This window comes from Indicator indicator, chromosome 1 (genome assembly GCF_027791375.1).
Source record: "Indicator indicator isolate 239-I01 chromosome 1, UM_Iind_1.1, whole genome shotgun sequence".
In the NCBI taxonomy this organism is placed as follows: Eukaryota; Metazoa; Chordata; class Aves; order Piciformes; family Indicatoridae; genus Indicator; species Indicator indicator.
The window spans coordinates 5,695,097-5,712,849 of record NC_072010.1 but is presented as its reverse complement, the minus strand read 5'-3'; the positions used below and the strand labels follow the sequence as shown (position 1 = coordinate 5,712,849).

The 17,753-nt window shown below is 41.4% G+C and overlaps 1 protein-coding gene across 1 annotated transcript; it reads left to right on the top strand.

Annotated features, from left to right (window-relative positions):
- Nucleotides 1-16,605: 16,605 nt before the first annotated feature.
- On the top strand, nucleotides 16,606-17,541 carry LOC128972373 (taste receptor type 2 member 40-like). The gene has a single exon (XM_054388287.1). It carries the CDS (start codon nucleotides 16,606-16,608, stop codon nucleotides 17,539-17,541), a length of 936 nt encoding a protein of 311 aa, XP_054244262.1.
- Nucleotides 17,542-17,753: the final 212 nt, after the last annotated feature.

Genomic DNA, 17,753 nt, shown 5'->3' with positions numbered 1-17,753 from the left:
CCTATCACTTTGAGCCTGTTTGCTAATGGTGCTGAAATGGTGATGGCCTGCAACGGTATTATAGTCTTAGTATTTATGTGCACTAGAAGTCACATTTACATTAAAGATACAGAGCTGGAAAAAGCTCTGTAAAAAAATATTTATTTACTTAAGGTTATCTGTGTAACATCCTGATGTGAAAATCTATAATGATATCACTACAGAAAGTTTTTTTCATTGACTTCTTCCATCTGCTAGATTCACTGTAAGAGGAAACACCAAGATTTCTACTTGATGAATGTCATTTATTGCTTATGAGTACAGGAGCACTCACAAAAGGATTGCAAACATCATTTTTTTAAGTGGAAAATTTAAAGCAGCTTAAATGAATCAACTTAACCTAAACATTCAAAAGCAATGTCATGAGCTATTTTTTTGTTTCCTAGCAACGTTATTCTACGTAGTTTACATAAGAGTGGATTTTTTTTTTTTTTTGTAGCTCTTCTAACTCTTGATTTGTGAGTCCATCTGTGGTTTGAATATATCCAATGACAAGACGGAAACGATTTATTTCTGGGCACTGGAGCTTCCTTCATGGGTAGTAAGGTAGCATCATCAGCCACAGGTATTTTTAGATCAGTAGAGAGCAGGGAGATACACCTCATGATGTGACAGAGACCTGGAAGTTACTGGAGCTCACCTCAGCTAGTGGGCTTTAGTTTCAGAGCAGGAGTTAATTTAAATGTCTATATATGACATTTAAATTAACTCCTGTGTCATTTTTCTAGCTGCTGTAACTGAAAGAGGTGGATCTTTGTGAAGTCCTGTGGCATATCTGCCTACAGTGTACAGGTGTCTTGATATACCTGCACACTGCTGGCATCAGGAGACATCTCTTCTGTCATAGTCACAGTCATGTTCATGGGCTCTGTAGAAGGTCTCTACTGATGCAGAGGTGAACTGAATTTCTCTTCATTTTTGATCAGATCTTTATTTGCTGTAAGACAGTAGGGAACAACACAGATGTAGACATCAACATTTAGTGGGACTTGTTGGTATTAGGTTTGTGATCTTAAAGGTCTTTCCCTACCTAAATGATTCCGTGATTCTACAATTTAGGCACTTAGGCATTTAGGCATATGGAGATATTGACACTGCCATCAAAACTCAGTCCTAAACTAAGTGGTATTTAGTGTCTTGATTCAATGCTCACTATTCCCATAACAAAGACCACACTTCAGAAAATTGTATGTTATTTAATAACATTCTCCTTTTTGGCACTTTAAAAAGTGATTTAGTTCTTCAGCATGTCTCCTTTGTCCAGTCCATTATTATTGCAATCACTGTAGAGTACTTTTTTCATTATTTTCAGGAACAGATAGTGATGGAAGAGAGTTGGAGTGGTAGAGAAAGTGAAGAAATGGGTTCTGTTTCATGCACTTTATCTCTACGGACTGTGATAATGTAAAATAGCAAAAGCTGTAATAAAAATCCATCTTAAGGATTGTACTTATCTTTAAGTCTTGGTAATCTATAAGCAGTCCTAGCATCAGGTATATGCTAAAAAGGCTGTCATGAACAAGGATAACTTTTAAGAATAATATTTTGGAACTGGGGTCATGAAATGGGTAACTGCTGGTAACGGTTAATAGAGTAAACCAAATATATTCTTTCTTTAATCTTGTTTTATTGAAAGTGTGATTGTCAGGTAATATGACTCAGTAATGAACTCTATTCCTTTGGACATAGTGACTTTCTTAATAGCAGGAAACAGCATGATCAGGAGAAACCTACTAATCAACATCCGTAGTAGATTCCTGGAACGTAGATACTGCTTAGTGGTTATTTTAACATCTAGTGACACTATGATATGGAGAAGAGGTCTTCCAATGTGTTGTGATGTCAAGGTAACTTTTTGATGTGAAAGATCTCCATCCATGTGAGACAAGGAGTAGTTATAGCTCTACAAGTCTCTGAATGGATTGAAAAGTTGTTTCTTGAGATGTCTGATCTTCACAGTACTTGTGTTAAATTGGGTTCACTAAATCTTTGAGAAACAGTTTGGGGCTTGCCTATTTTTGTACATGTACTCTCTTAAGAAGAAAGGCTGAGGGACTTGGGGGTTTTTAGCTTAGAAAAAGAAAACTGGGGGGGGGGGGGGAGGGAATCTTATCAATGCTTATAAATATTTAAAGGATTAGGAGGATAGGGCCAGTCTTTTTATGTGGTGCTCATTGGCAGTTCAAAAGGTAACAGGCACAAACTTTAACACAGTAAGTTCTATCTAAACACGTGGAGGAACTTTTGGTGCTACCACTTTGAAGGTGGTAGAGCACTGGAATCGGCAATGGATGGTGGTGGTGTCTCCATCTCTGGAGTAAATCAAAACCCTCCTGGATGATGTCCTGGACAACTTATTCTAGGTGACCTGGTACTGGAAGATCGTTGGACTAGATGATCTCCAGAGGTCCCTTCCAACATCTATCATTCTGTGATTCTGTATCCCATTATTCAAACTTTTAACTTTATTGCTGGCAGCCTAAAAAGGGAAATATGGAACATACCTTAGTTTACGATTTGCTTTTTTTCTGTCTTCTTGATGACATGATTAGGTATTCCCTCACCCTCACTTCCCTTGCTTATCAAGAAAAAACATGGAAGTTGCAGTCCTCATAGTGATTCAGCACTAGGTTTATCAATACTTGAAATGACACCATGTCCCCTGGGCAACACAGATTACCAAGGTTTATTGTTCTGACTGATGTAATTAGCGATTTTTCTTCTAGGTGTTGTGTGCAATCACTGAAATTTTTGCAAGTCTTCAGCTGAGTGCAAGGGAAATCTCCATGAAAATGGCCAATTAAGAAGTTTAGTTTATTCAATCATGCTTACAAGTCCTTATCATTTCAATAGGGACAAGGAAAATGTATGTGCTATCAAAACTGAAAACTGAGAATCAATATGTTTTGACAGAAAATCTTTCCCTGAAGAGCAAAGTTTATTATAAGTTATCAAGCTATCTGACTGATGCTGTGAAGTACACAAGGAAGCAAACTCAGGTTGCAGGTGCTCTTACAGTCACAGTAACGAAGATGAGATAAGGGTCTGGATCTAACTAGGTCTGTAGAGAGTAATAATTCACAATTTCGATATGGAGATGAAAACAAAAGGATTTATTGTTGAGCTAGCTAACACAATATTCATCCCCAGCAACAGCACAGAAAGCTTTGAGTACCCATTTACCTGGGAGTAGGAATAAGAAGAGGTGAGAAGCTAGTTCCTTCATGAATTGAATTTAGATAGGGGAAAACATAAGAGATCTTCTAATCTCTTAAACTACCATAGGGAAAGATTTTGGTAAGATTTGGTGGAAAAGTGGATTTAGGAGCAAATTATATCAATTTGCAGTGCATTGAGGGTGAGCTTAAGAGGCATGAAAGTCGGAAATGATAGAAAGTGTTGCAGGTAGCAAACAACCTTTACTTAGGAAGTGAACATAGTTCCTTTCTTATATTTATAAACACTATCCTTTTTTCTTTTTTTTTTTTTTTCCTGTTGGCAAGGAGTAATTAATAACAGTATCACAGAATCACAGAGGCATTCAGGTTGTAAAAGACCCTCAGGATCACCAAGTGTAACTAATCACCCTACTATACAAAGTTCACCCCAAAACCGTATCCCCAAGCACCACATCCAAACGACCTTTAAACACATCCAGGGCTGGTGACTCAACCACCTCCTTGGGCAGCCCATTCCAGTGCCTGACCACTCTTTCTTTCAAAACCTTTTTCCTAATGTCCAGCCTAAACATACCCCGTTGTAGCTTGAGGCCATTCCCTCTTGTTCTATCACTAATTACCTGTGAGAAGAAACCAGCAACAGCCTCTCTACCGTCTTCACCTACAACGTCCTTGTCATTAGTTTATTATAATCTCCTGCTTCTTCCTTTGAGGATGTATCTGCATTCCTACAACCTTAAAATTGTAATTAAATGGTCCTTTTCATCTGTGTTACATTGTTTGATCTTCTTGACCTCTTCCATGTATTCCAAAGGACTCTTTCCTTTCCTCATGTCTGATGAGTCTTCCATTTTGATAATATCTTTCTGGGGGAAAAAAAAATAAAAATGTGTTATACTGAAATTAACAGTGCATTATCTCCAGTACAATAATGACAGCAACATGACAAGTTGCAAATGAATGACAAAATAGATTATCACCCTTCCACACGCATTTTTGAGTTATTTTGCAACATTATTTCTTTGTACAGTATAAAGCAGGAATGTGTTAAATGGCAGCATAATTTATTGCTGTTTACCAAATACAGGATATGTTATTAAGGTTCACAAGCCTTCTATATCTTGTCAAATATGTGAAGAACACTTAATAAAACATTTGGGAAAGTGTCACAGATGCAAACAGCTGGTAAGAGAGCCAAGAATGTTGCTTCTGGGCACATACCTTAAACAGGTTTCAATAACTCTCCTTCACAATTTTCTTTGCAGGTTATCTTCTATAGGCTTTTTCTGTGTCTTATATGAGCAGTATTCTCCCATTTTTCCTGTTTGTTGAATTTAATATAAGGATCTTAGTAATAGTGCTTCTCTGTCTTACATGAGTGCTCAGAGATTTCAATCAAAATCATATTATAAATGCTGTGTGCAATTTACTATGGGTTGTAAAAAGCTTATTGCTAAGGAGCTCATGATGTAGAGGTGAACAAATGTCATGAGGCTCTTGTAGCCTTTTACTCTGCTGGAATTAAATTTACTATGATTACTTGGAAAGTGGTGTCCTTCCTCCAACTTTCTTCTGTCACATAATATAAACAAGCAATAATAAGTTATTCTCATCTCCCTGTCTCCTTTTGCTAGAAAATGAATGTTTAGTAGCACAGAAGTATTCATTCTTGAGTTCTTTGACTGGTTTTCATGTCCCCTAATTTAGTTGTGGTAGAATAACACACTAGCAGCCAGAAAATGTTGAAAACTTGTCAAATGTGGATAAAAAGCTGAAATCCTTCCCTCTTTTTTCTCTCCAAATATAATCCCAAAATGAATTTTCAGGTTTATAGTTGAGTATTCTTTTGCTTTTAGATAGGTGACAACAGATAGACTGCAGGATCCTAGCAGTGCACTTAGGTTAATCTAGAGCACTCCTGCCTTATGATTTATGATTTACAAGATCTAACCTTCACATACATTATCGATACTTATTCTGGTCATCCAAACTCTGTTACAACAGATAATATAGCCAGCTCTGCTGTTGCAAGAATAGACTATTCAGGTTATATTTAAATTGCCAGGACTCTTTTTCAGATAAGCACCCTATCCTCACCCTGATTTGACTCTGAGTCATGGACTAGCTTTTACATGTCCCTTTCTCCATGAATTGGGAATCCAAATCTCAGACTGGAAGGGAGTTCAGCTGTATAGATTTTTTCAGATGTTCATCTCTATCAAGTTAGAAAACAAAAATACTTTACACTTTGAAATTTGATTAAAATTCAGACTGGCTTTGATGAGGGTGCCAAAAGACACATTTCAGCATGCAGAGATGTAAGTGAAGATAATGAAAGGTAGTGGCAGCCTGAGTACCTGTCATGTCACACCACAATCTAGCCATAGACAACTACTTTTCACTATAAATTTTGAAATAGTGGCTATGGTTGAATTATTCATCAGTGATTTTTTTCAAGACATGCATCTTCATGAACAATACCACAAATACATCTTCCAGTATCATATTCATAAGTTTCTTGATTGCAGTAAAATCTCAAAAGATTATCAAGATATCAGTTAATTGGTGATTTCTGAATCTCTACTTCAACAATGAAAATCATTGTAGGGATTGTGCAAAATGTGTTATTACTGTTGTTAATTGGAATGTATGAATCAAAAGAGGAAGACTGTCAGCTGAACCTGACTTCTCTGAGTACAATAAAATTTATCTTGCAAGAGAAAATGTTGCATAAAGTCAGACACTTCTCTCTAGTATTTAATATTTGTGTCATGCTAACATTGTTCTATGATTATTTTTAAGAATTTCTAATCTCTGCCCTACTTTGTGGCTCAGGTGCTTTTATAAATTCACCTAAATGCTCTGTCAGAGAAGGATTTCAAGGAACTCTCACATATTCTATGTTCTCTTGGGTCTCTTTCTCCAATTAAACAGTCCACTAAAAAGCATTAATGTGATCACCTAATCTATGAGGTTAGGAAAGGGTCAGAAAGAAAATATAATATTCAAGGAGCTGCATACCAGAAGACGAGACTAGGATAATCTCCAGTGGACAACCCAAATACTGTCTGGAGCCTGGTCAAGTCCTGGTTACTGTTATCCATGAACCAGCCTTTTGTATGTTAGTGCTTGCAGGTGTGTGTCACCAGCATCCATGAGTGGATTCTCATTATGATGTGGAGCATCTTTGAAGAGCATTACACCAGTTCAGACCATCAGAAAGCTCTTGAGCTACTAGGTGACAAAGTGAGCTAAAACATTTATTTAAAAGCCATTCCTGAGAGCATAACACATTAGACATACATCAATGACAAAGGACTGAAGGACAGGCTGTTTCCTTTGTCTGAGTCATGAATATATTAAATAGTGCCATGGTGTGTATGCTGAGTGATAGCTTCATTCTTGAGAAGCTGGTGGGAATCCTCAAGGAAGGAAGGTTTCTTTGTATCTCAGGTTAGTTATTCCCATTTTTGGCATTGCTTAGGGGAAAAAGAAAAGGGAGGTAAAGATTAGATATAGTTCTCTACAAAATTTTCCTTTTTGATATTGCATATGAATATGAAATTAAAAAATGTTACTGTTGGAACAGCCAAATATTCATTTCACTCATGTATTTTTCTAGATTGTATTTTCTTCTATTTTATAATGGCAGTATTGTTTTTTATAGTTGCATAAAATGTGACTGTCATGTTTCCTTGAGCAACTTAATGACTACATTGTTGATATAACTGAGTACTGTAATTAAGTAATTCATATTCAATTTGCAGGAACCTTTATGTGTGTAAATTTAAAATAAAGGGTAGATGCTAAATAATACTTCCATTATAAGATTTCCAACTCCCCCCCCCCCTTTAGTAAAATGCAATTTTACCTATTTTGAATAATTTTGGTGAAGAACACAACAGAAAAAAGTAAACATATCAGTGTAGTCAGTTTACATTTGTTTGCTTGTTTGTTTTCCCTTGGGCTATTTCAAAACTACAATTGATATACAGTATTTCATAAATATGTTTCAATTTTTATTTTTCTTTTCAATCTGCATTGTTGTGATGAAGAAAACATGTTCACTTCTCAAGAAAAAAAAAAAACAACTCCAAGATTTTGAAATTACTAGGACCTAAATTAAATGCAAGTTTGATATTAATAAAGTATTGACAGAAACAAAGTCTATGGAGATTTTAAATCCACGTTTTCTTTTAAGTAAATAAATAAATAAATGTACATATTCCAACTTAAGTTAGCTGTTTCTCTTCTGAACAACAAAAACGTGAAGCTTGAATCTAATAGTGAACAGTAAATACAGCTGGCAGTTTTTGTCACATTCAGATTAGAAGCTTGGTGTACTTTTTACTGTGAGTCATTTCACTCTGATGAGAAATACATCCAAGAGGTATATGACAAATTTCCCACAAACCCAATAAATATTTCACTATCAAACAACTTTTAGAGGCGAAATGATCTCAACCGTTTCTTACAGTGTCACAGTATATCAGAGGTTGGAAGGGACCTCAAGAGATCATCAGGTCCAACCCCCCTGCCAGAGCAGCATCACTTACAATAGTCTTAAGAGGAATGCATCCAGGTGGGTTTGGAAAAATCTCCAGAGAAGGAGACTCCACAACCCCCCTGGGCAGTCTGTTCCAGTGCTCCATCACCCTCACTGGAAAGAAGTTCCTCCTCATGTTGAGGTGAAATCTTCTCTGTTCAAGCTTGTACCCATTGTTCCTTGTCTTAGCACTGTGAACCACTGAAAAGATCCTGCCCCCCCACTTGACACCCACCCCTCATATTTATAAACATTGAGCAGATCCCCTCTCAGTCTTCTCTTCTCAAGACTAAACAGCCCCAGGGCTCTCAGTCTCTCTTCACAGGAGACATGCTTAAGTCCCCTAATCATCCTCATGGCTCTCTATTGGATTCTCTCCAGCAGGTCTCTGTCTCTCTTGAACTGGGGAGCCCAAAACTGGACACAGTATTCCAGGTGTGGTCTCACCAGGGCAGAGTAGAGAGGTAGAAGAACTTCCCTAGACCTGCTGGACACACCTTTCTTGATACATCCCAGGATCCCATTGGCTCTCTTGGCCACAAGAGCACATTGTTGTTCCATGGAGAACTTGCTGTCCACCAGCATTCCAAGGTCTTTCTCTGTGGAGCTGCTTTCCAGCAGAGCAGCCCCTAACTTGTACTGGTGCCTGTTGTTACTTCATCTCAGATGCAGGACCCTGCACTTGTCCTTATTAAACTTCATGTGGTTTGCCTGCACCCAGCTCTCCAGGTCATGTTGTATGGCTGCACAGCCTGACAGGTGTCAGCAAACACCACCCCCCCACCTCCCCCCAGTTTTGTATCATCAGGAACTTGCTGAGGGTACTCTCAATGCCCTCATCCAGGTTGTTGATAAAGATATTGAACAACACTGGACCCAGTACTGATCCCTGGGGGACACCACTGGCCACAGGCCTCCAAGTAGACTCTGTGCCATTGATAAAGACCCTCTGAACTCTGTTGTGGAACCAGTTTGCAATCCACCTCACTGACCAACTATCTATGCCACATCTCCTGAGCTTTTCTATGAGGATGTTATGGGAAACAGTATCAAAAGCTTTACCTAAGTCAAGATATATGACATCCACTGGTCTTCCCTCATCTACCCACTTGGTCATAACTTCATAGAAGGCTATCTGGTTAGTTAGACAAGACTTCTCTGTGGTAAATCCATGTTGGCTACTAACTTCTTGTCTTCCATGTGGTTAAAGATGACCTCCAGGATGAGCTGCTCCATCATCTTTCCAGGGATGGAGGTGAGGCTGACTGCTCTATAGTTGCCAGGGTCCTCCTTCTTGCCTTTTTTGAAGACTGGAGTGACATTTGCTTTCTTCCAGTCATCAGGCACCTCTCCTGTTCTCCCAGATTTTTTCAAAGATGATGGAGAGAGGTTCACATCAATCGTATGAACAGACAAAGCAGGGTGATAAGTAAAATTTCAACCCTGGACTTCAAAAGGGCCAACTTGCCCCTCATCAAGATTCTACTTAGAATTGTCCAGTGGACTAGGGCTCTGGAAGGAAGGGGGGCCCAAGAAAGCTGGTTAGTATTCAAACATTACCTCCTCCAAGATCAAGAGAAATGTATTCCCTTGGGGAAAAAAAAAAAAAAAAGAATAAAAAAAAAAATCAAGTAAGGCAAGCAGAAGACCTGCATGGATAATCAAGGGACCCTTAGTAAAACTCAAAAACTAAAAGGAGGTTTACCGTATGTGGAAAAAAGGACTAGTTAATTGGGAGGATTATAGATACATAGCTAGAGAATGTAGAGATGCAACAAGGAAGGCCAAGGCCTTCCTGGAACTGAATCTTACTAGAGGGGTGAAAGACAACAAGAGTTTTTTCAAATATATCAATGATAAAAGGAAGAGCAGGCAATAGGTGAGCCCACTGCTGAATGAGATGGGAGATACAGTAACTGATGATGCAGAGATGGCAGAGTTGATGAATGCCTTCTTTGCCTCAGTCTTCACTCCTAAGGCCAGCCCTCAGGAACCTCAGTCTCTAGAAGCAAGGGAGCAGAACTGGAGAGATGTGGACATTCCACTGGCCAGTCAGGACAGAGTTAGAGATCTCTTACACCATCTGAAGACACACAAATCCATGGGGCCTGATGGGGTGCATCCACAAGTACTGAGAGCTGGCTGATACTGTTGCTGAACCTCTCTCCATTATCTTTGACAAGTCCTGGATAACAGGAGAGGTGCCTGACGACTGGAAGAAAGCAAATGTCACTCCAGTCTTCAAAAAAGGCAGAAAGGAAGACCCAGGCAACTACACTATTACTAATTACCTGTGAGAAGAGACCAGCACCAGCCTCTCCTCAGCATCCTTTCAGGTAGTTGTAGAGAGAAATGAGGTCTCCTCAGCCTCCTCTTTTCCAAACTAAACAGCCCCAGCTCCTTCAGTCGCTCCTCAAATTTTATTTAGTAGGAATTTATTGTCTCTAGGAAGATCCAAACCTGATATTTGATATGTACCAAGTCATGACAGCACAGGCTTTTATTTTGCTGGTACAACTCCAAAATAAGGAAGAAATACTACAGGCAAGTAAGTAGAGTAGAACTTCTTATTCTCCTCTCACTACAACTGTTGCTGGGGTTAAAGCTGCTTCTGCCTTTCTATAGGGAAGGCCATGTCTTTGTGAATTTTTGATACATATATGAATGAAAACTTGGAATAAAAATGTAATCAAAATCAATCCTACCTAACCGGGGGGCCACCAGGCCCCCCGGCCTTTGATCCCCATCACCCAGTGTGCAGCATGGGGACTCACCAGTGATGAGAGGAGAATTCCTCAGCCCAGATGGGCTCAGCTTAGGGCTTCTGCCTTTCCTGGAGGGGAATAAAAGGCAGAGTGGGTGGGGATGGCAAAGTGGCCACACCTGGGGTGGGAGGACACTCCAACAGAGTCCACGTGCCCTGGGATTTGAGGGGGAAAAAGGGGAAAAAATGAGATGGGTGGGGCGGAAAAGGGGCAGATGTGGTGGGAAAGGGGAAGTGGTGGTGAAAGATGGGGATTTTAACAAATTCATTTTCCATAAATCTTCCCTAATGCACAACTGCAGTTCATGGTTTGCTTTGCCTCCATGCAAAAAGAACAAACCCATCAATACTTGATAAAATAAAGCACAATGGTGGCTATTACAATGAAACCTTTCCATAAGGATCATTTTGCTTGGCAGGAAAATCTGTGCTTTTCAGATCAAAATAACAAGTTTTAACAACAACAATACAAAAGTTCTCCAAGAGTGAATTTTCTCTCTGGATACCAGCAGAAAACACCAGGATGATGAAGGGACTGGATCATATGCCCTATGAGGAGAGGCTGAGAGCCCTGAACCTTTTTAGTCTGGAGAAGAGAAGACTGAGAGATGGGCTGGGGCTCAAGAGGGAGGGGATGGGCTTTGCACAGTCGCACCTTGTGATAGGACAAGAGGTAATGGATAGAAACTTCTGCACAGGAGGTTCCACCTCAATATGAGGAATGACTTCTTCACTGTGAGGGTCACAGAGCACTGGAACAGGCTCCCCAGAGAGATTGTGGAGTCTCCTTCTCTGGAGACTTTCAAGACTCATCTGGATGCATTCCTGTGTGGCCTATGCTAGATTCTATGGTCCTGCTCTGGCAGGGGGGTTGGACTTAATGAACTTTGAAGGTCCCTTCCAACCCCTAATATTCTGTGATCCTGTGACTCAAGTCTAAATGTCCACCAAAAATCCAAATGTACCACTACGTTTTTTTCTTGTCTTCCACGTGGTTAGAGATGAACTCCAGCATGAGCTGCTCCATCATCTTTCCAGGGATGGAGGTGAGGCTGACTGGTCTGTAGTTGCCTGGGTCCTCCTTCTTGCCTTTTTTGAAGACTAGAGTTACATTTGCTTTCTTCTAGTCGTCAGGCACCTCTCCTGTTCTCCAGGACTTTTCAAAGATGATGGAGAGAAGTTCACCAACAGTATCAGCCAGCTCTCTCAGCACTCATGGATGCACCCCATCAGGGCTCATGGATTTGTGTGTGTTCAGATGGTATAAGAGATCTCTAACCCTGTCCTGACTAACCAGCAGAGTGTCCATATCTCTCCAGTTCTGCTCCCTTGCTTCTAGAGACTGAGGTTCCTGAGGGCTGGCCTTAGGAGTGAAGACTGAGGCAAAGAAGGCATTCATCAACTCTGCCATCTCTGCATCATCAGTTACTGTATCTCCCATCTCATTCAGCAGTGGGCTCACCTATTGCCTGCTCTTCCTTTTATCATTGATATATTTGAAAAAACTACTCTTCTTCTCCTTCACCCCTCTGGCGAGGTGCAGTTCCAGGAGGGCCTTGGCTTTCCTTGTTGCATCTCTGAATTCTCTGGATACATCTCTATAATCCTCCCAATTGACCAGTCCTTTTTTTCACATATTGTAAACCTTCTTTTTGTTTTTAAGCTTTACTAAGAGTCCCTTGATTATCCATGCAGGTCTTCTGCTTGCTTTACCTGATTTTCTTTTCAAGGGAATAAATTTCTCTTGAGCGTGGAGGAGGCAATGCTTGAACATCAACCAGCTCTCTTGGGCCCCGCCTCCTTCCAGAGTCCTAGTCCACTGGATAATTCTAAGTAGAGTTATGAAGACGTGGAATTTTGCCCTCTTAAATTCCAGGGTTAAAATTTTACTTATCACCCTGCTTCTTTGTCTATTGATATTAAGCTCTAACATGTTGTGGTCACTGCAACCAACATTACCCCCAACCTTGACATCTACAATTAGTCCTTCTTTGTTTGTTAATATCAAATCCAGCATTGCACTTCTCTTTGTTGGTTCTTCAACTACTTGCAGGAGAAAGTTGTCATCAATGCACTGCAGGAACCTTTTGGACTGTTTGTGATTGGCTGTGTGATCTTTCCAACTTATATCTGAGCAGTTGAAGTCATCCACAAGCGCCAGGACACTTGATCTTGATGCTACTTCCAGCTGCCTGTAAAAGGCCTCGTCAGTAGCTCCTTTCTGGTTCAGTGGTCTGTAGTAAACCCCCACAACCGTATCATTCATGTTTGTATGTCCCTTCACTCTTACCCATAAGCTTTCAACGCTTTAATTATCTCCCCCTGGGTTGAGCTCAACACATTTCCAGTTGCTTATTCACATAGAGAACAACTCCACCACCTTGCCTTGTCAGCCTGTCCTTCCTGAAAAGGACATAGCCATCCATAGCCACATTCCAGTCATAGGAGCTGTCCCACCATGTCTCTGTAATTGCAACAAGATCATAACCCTGAGACTGCACCCAGATTTCCAGTTCATCCTGCTTATTCCCCATACTTCTTGCGTTTGTATACAGACACTTCAGAGAATTAGCAGAGGAGTCTCTTTTACCATTGTAGGTGCTGCATAATCCACTGTCCCCTACACCCCCTGGGATAGCAGTAGAGATGGTTCCCTGCCTCACAGTTGCCCCAGGAATGTCCTCATTGAGGCTTGTTTTTCCCTCTCCCCCCTTCGAAATTAGTTTAAGACCTATCAATCAGCCCTGCCAGTTCTTGTCCCAGGATTCATTTTCCTCTCAGAGATAAGCAGTTTCTTTCTACAGTCAGAAGGCCTGGAGTTTTGTAGAGTAGTCTGTGATTAAAGAACACAAAAATCTGCCGTTGACACCAGTCACGCAGCCAGGCATTAATCTGCTGGATTTTCATGTTTAGTCCATCATTAGACATAGCTAGTGGGGGGACAGAAGCAAATACTACTTGTGCTCCTGACCCCTTATCCATGTGCCCCAGGGCTCTGAAGTCCCTCTTCATTGATCTCAAACTTCTTTTTGAAGTTTCATCATTGCCTACTTGGAAAACCAACAATGGGTAGTAGTCAGTTGGGCAGATCAGGGTAGGAAGTTTTCTTACTACATCCTTGACCCTGGCCCCAGGTAGGCAACAAACTTCCCTAAAGAGTGGATCAGGTCTGCATGTAGGACCCTCAATGCCCTTCAGAAGTGAGTCCCTGATGACAAGCACCCGGCGTTTCTTTTTGACTGCAGATATTTTGACAGTAGGTTTACTCGCCCCTAGCCTCTCTGGATGACGCAAACTAGATAAGCTTTCATAGCTGCTGGTAGTTGGTTCCACTTGCTGAACACTGGTTTTGGTGGAAACAGGTTCACCAAGAACAGCATATCTATTATACAGGGGCACCTGAGGGGGTTGGGTGGCTTGTAGGGTACCACACCTGGTGCACTCAGGAGGAATTTGTCTCCGCTGCTCTCCAGCTTCTGAGTCATTCTGTTTGGGAAGCTGGTAAGAGAGTAGGGAGCATTTAGTGTCCTGACTACTACATGGCTGATGGGACTGTTTGAAGGATGACAGAGTCTGATTCTGCCGATGCAGCTTCCTCTCTCACTCCCTAATAGACCACAGCCTTTCGACTTCCTCCTTTAGCTCAGCCACTAGACAGAGAAGGTCACCCACTTGCTCACAGCAAATACAGGTGTAGTCCCTGCAGTTTGCCACGGGAAGTGAGAGATTCTGGCACTCCTTACAGACAGGAGTTTGGATACCTGCATGTTTATGTGGGACCTCTGTCTGGGTTGACACAGATCTTTTGGAAACACTTTTAGGACGAGTTGCAACCACCTCTGGTCCTGCCGTGTTACTGAATGACAAACCCACATGACTCAGCTCCTCCCTCTGGTGCAAACACCCGCCCTGCAGCAGAGGCTGAGCCCATGCTGTGCCTGCCTCTCGGCAGAGAGAATCTGGCTCAGAGGAGGGGAGGGTTGGGGTGGGGTGGGGTCGGGTCGTCTCATGTCATGTCATGCCGCTCGGCGCTGCTCGCGTGCTGCTCCTGCCTCGGTGAGCAGAGAAGAGCTGAGATCATAGAATCATAGAATCAGTCAAGGTTGGAAGGGACCACAAGGATCATCTAGTTCCAACCCCCCTGCCATGGGCAGGGACACCTCACACTACAGCAGGCTGGCCAGAGCCTCATCCAGCCTGGCCTTAAACACCTCCAGGGATGGGGCCTCAACCACCTCCCTGGACAACCCAGTCCAGGCTCTCACCACTCTCATGGTGAAGAACTTCTTCCTCACTTCCAGCCTGAATCTCCCCACTTCCAGCTTTATTCCATTCCCCCTAGTCCTATCACTACCTGATATCCTAAAAAGTCCCTCCCCAGCTTTCTTGTAGGCCCCCTTCAGATATTGAAAGGCCACAATAAGGTCACCTCAGAGCCTTCTCTTCTCCAGACTGAACAGCCCCAACTCTTTCAGTCTGTCCTCATAGGAGAGGTGCTCCAGCCCTCTGATCATCCTGGTGGCCCTTCTCTGGACATGTTCCAGCATGTCCATATCCCTCTTGTAATAGGAGGTCCAGAACTGAACACAGTACTCCAGGTGGGGTCTCACCAGAGCTGAGTAGAGGGGAGAATCACCTCCCTTGACCTGCTGGCTACACTTCTCTTGATGCAGCCCAGGATCTGGTTGGCTTTCTGGGCTGCAAGTGCACATTGACAGCTCCTGTTGAGCTTCTCGTCCACCAGCACCCTCAAGTCCCTCTGCTCAGGGCTGCTTTCCAGCCAGTCCCTGCCCAGCCTGTATTTGTGCTTGGGATTGCCTCGACCCAGATGCAGGACCTTGCTGGGGTTTTAAAATCAGCCGCTGGAGCAGGGACTCCGCCTATGCCGCGCCTGCCTCTCGCGAGAGAGAAGCTGGCTCAGAGGAGGGGTTGTGCCGTGCGGCTCGGCGCTGCTCCTTTGCTGCTCCTGCGCTGCTCCTGCTTCGGTGAGCAGGGATGGGCTGAGATCGCAGATCTGCTTGTCAAAGTCTTCACTTTTTGTTTCACACATTGACAATATTAATGTGCCAATACTGTATTCACGTATCTGCTTAATGGGTCAGGAGTTGAAAAGGTTCTGTAAATCTAGACATATGTCTTTATAAATACCCACTACTGCAAGGTGCAGATTAATGGGCTCCACCCACTGTTGTGGACTTCTAAATTTATTAGAGCAGTCAAGTCTATGGATGCAGATGGGTGACAGATTTTCACTCCAAAAAAAAAAAAAAAACAGGTCTAGATCCACCATCTAGATGAAGAAAATTCTCTGTGGCATGCAGGTGGGATGGAGGTTGGGATGGTGAAGGTAGCTGGAGAAAGTGAGGCTTTTAACAGGCATCTACTAGATGAACTTCTTTGCTCCACTAGCCTGTCATCACTGCTCATAATACAACTGGTCACTGTCATCTTTTGATCTCATATATGTGACCAACACAAGACCTAACATATAAGAAGTGGTCAACTATGTAGAGCAATAATCCAGCTTTGTTGTCTGGAGTGCTCCCCTATAACAGGTCTGGAGGCTGTATAATTTTCTTTGTGTGAAAATGGTTGCTTCTAATTGATATAACACACAAACCTTCAAAACTGTATGAGAGACGCTAGTTACAATACAAGACCTCTTGATCCAGCATATGCTGCTGCCTGTCTTGGTTTGCAGGATGCATGCCCTTACATGTTGTCAGGTATGGTTGTAAACTGAAAACCACAGAACTTTCTGTAATTCTAGGTAGAAATACAAACAATTAAACAAAATATGAAAAGGCTAATACAGCTAAGTATCCCACACCCCTAAGGAAAAGCGTAGGCAAATCTTATGCAAGTAAAAGGCTATAATTAATTATTAAATCCTTCTCTGATTTGCACATTCAGGAAGAATATCAATAGACATTTCCCACTATCATTTCCAAATTACTTTTTGTTCCTAGATATAAGGTGACTAGGCCAAAGCTGGGGCTAGTCAGATACCATCAGGTCTGCTCAACTTCATGTGCAGCTCCAAAAGCTAAGCAGGCAGAGGCGACCAAAGCAGCAAGATGTTGGCACCAGTTATTATTATTTCGATAAGTATTGTAGCTATGGAAATTGTTGTTGGATTTATTGGAAATGGATTTATTACAGCTGTTAATACCATTAACTGGTTCAAAACCAAAAAAATTTCTTCTGCTGATATGATCCTGATCTTTCTGAGCACATCAAGATGTATCTTGCAGGTGACTGTACTGATGCACATTCATAGTCTCTACTTTACTGATGTGTTTAAGTTGGCTTCTGTGTACAAAGCTTTTGGCGCTGTGTGGATGTTTGTAAACCATTCCAGTTTGTGGTTCAGTACCTGGCTCTATGTACTCTACTGTGTAAAAATAATCAATGTCCCTCAACGGCTGTTGCTGCAAATCAAGCTCAGAATAGCTGGGATGGTCCCATGGCTACTTCTGGGATCACTGGTGATCTCTTCTATGACTTCCCTTCCTTTTCTATGGATTACATCCAGCACTTACCTCTGCAGCTCAACAGGGAACTGTAGAGAAAATAGCACAGCACATATCACTAACTGGGATAGTTCACATCTGTACCTCCTGCTTCTTTACTTCGTAGGTTGCTTTTTTCCTCTAATACTATCTGTGGTAACTTCAGTTTTATTAATTACTTCTCTGTGGAAGCACAGAAAGAAGATGCAATCTTATGTAAATACTTTCAGGGATCCTTTGATAGATGTTCACTTAACTGCCATTAAATCCATTATTTCTTTCTTGATCTTGTATCTTTCTAGTGTTGCAGCTCAAATTCTGCTGATACTGTCTACTTCTCAAAGTAAAGATGTTGTAAAAGTTGCAGTATCCTTAGTTGTAGTTGGGGCATATCCTTCTATACACTCCATTATACTGATCATAGTCAATTCAAAACTGAAATTGGCATTTAGAATCCTTTGCCAGAATTTTAAGTGCCTTTGGAAAAGGCCCATAATATAGCTTGAGAGAAACTCTCCAATTACAAATCTGGAATCAAGACTTTTAAGCATGTATTGTTTCACTGGCTTTTTTCTTAGTCAGTAACTTTCATCTTTCAGAGATTTCTGTGATTAGAAGTCCTTAAAGTATCAGAGCATCTGAAATAACATTTATTTTTGCTTTTTTTTTTTTTTACACCACTTTTGCTTCCTCAATCTTATTTAATAAAGAGT

Excerpts from the sequence above, each read along its gene's own strand:
- LOC128972373 (XM_054388287.1), top strand. The coding sequence starts at position 16,606 with ATGTTGGCACCAGTTATTATTATTTCGATAAGTATTGTAGCTATGGAA.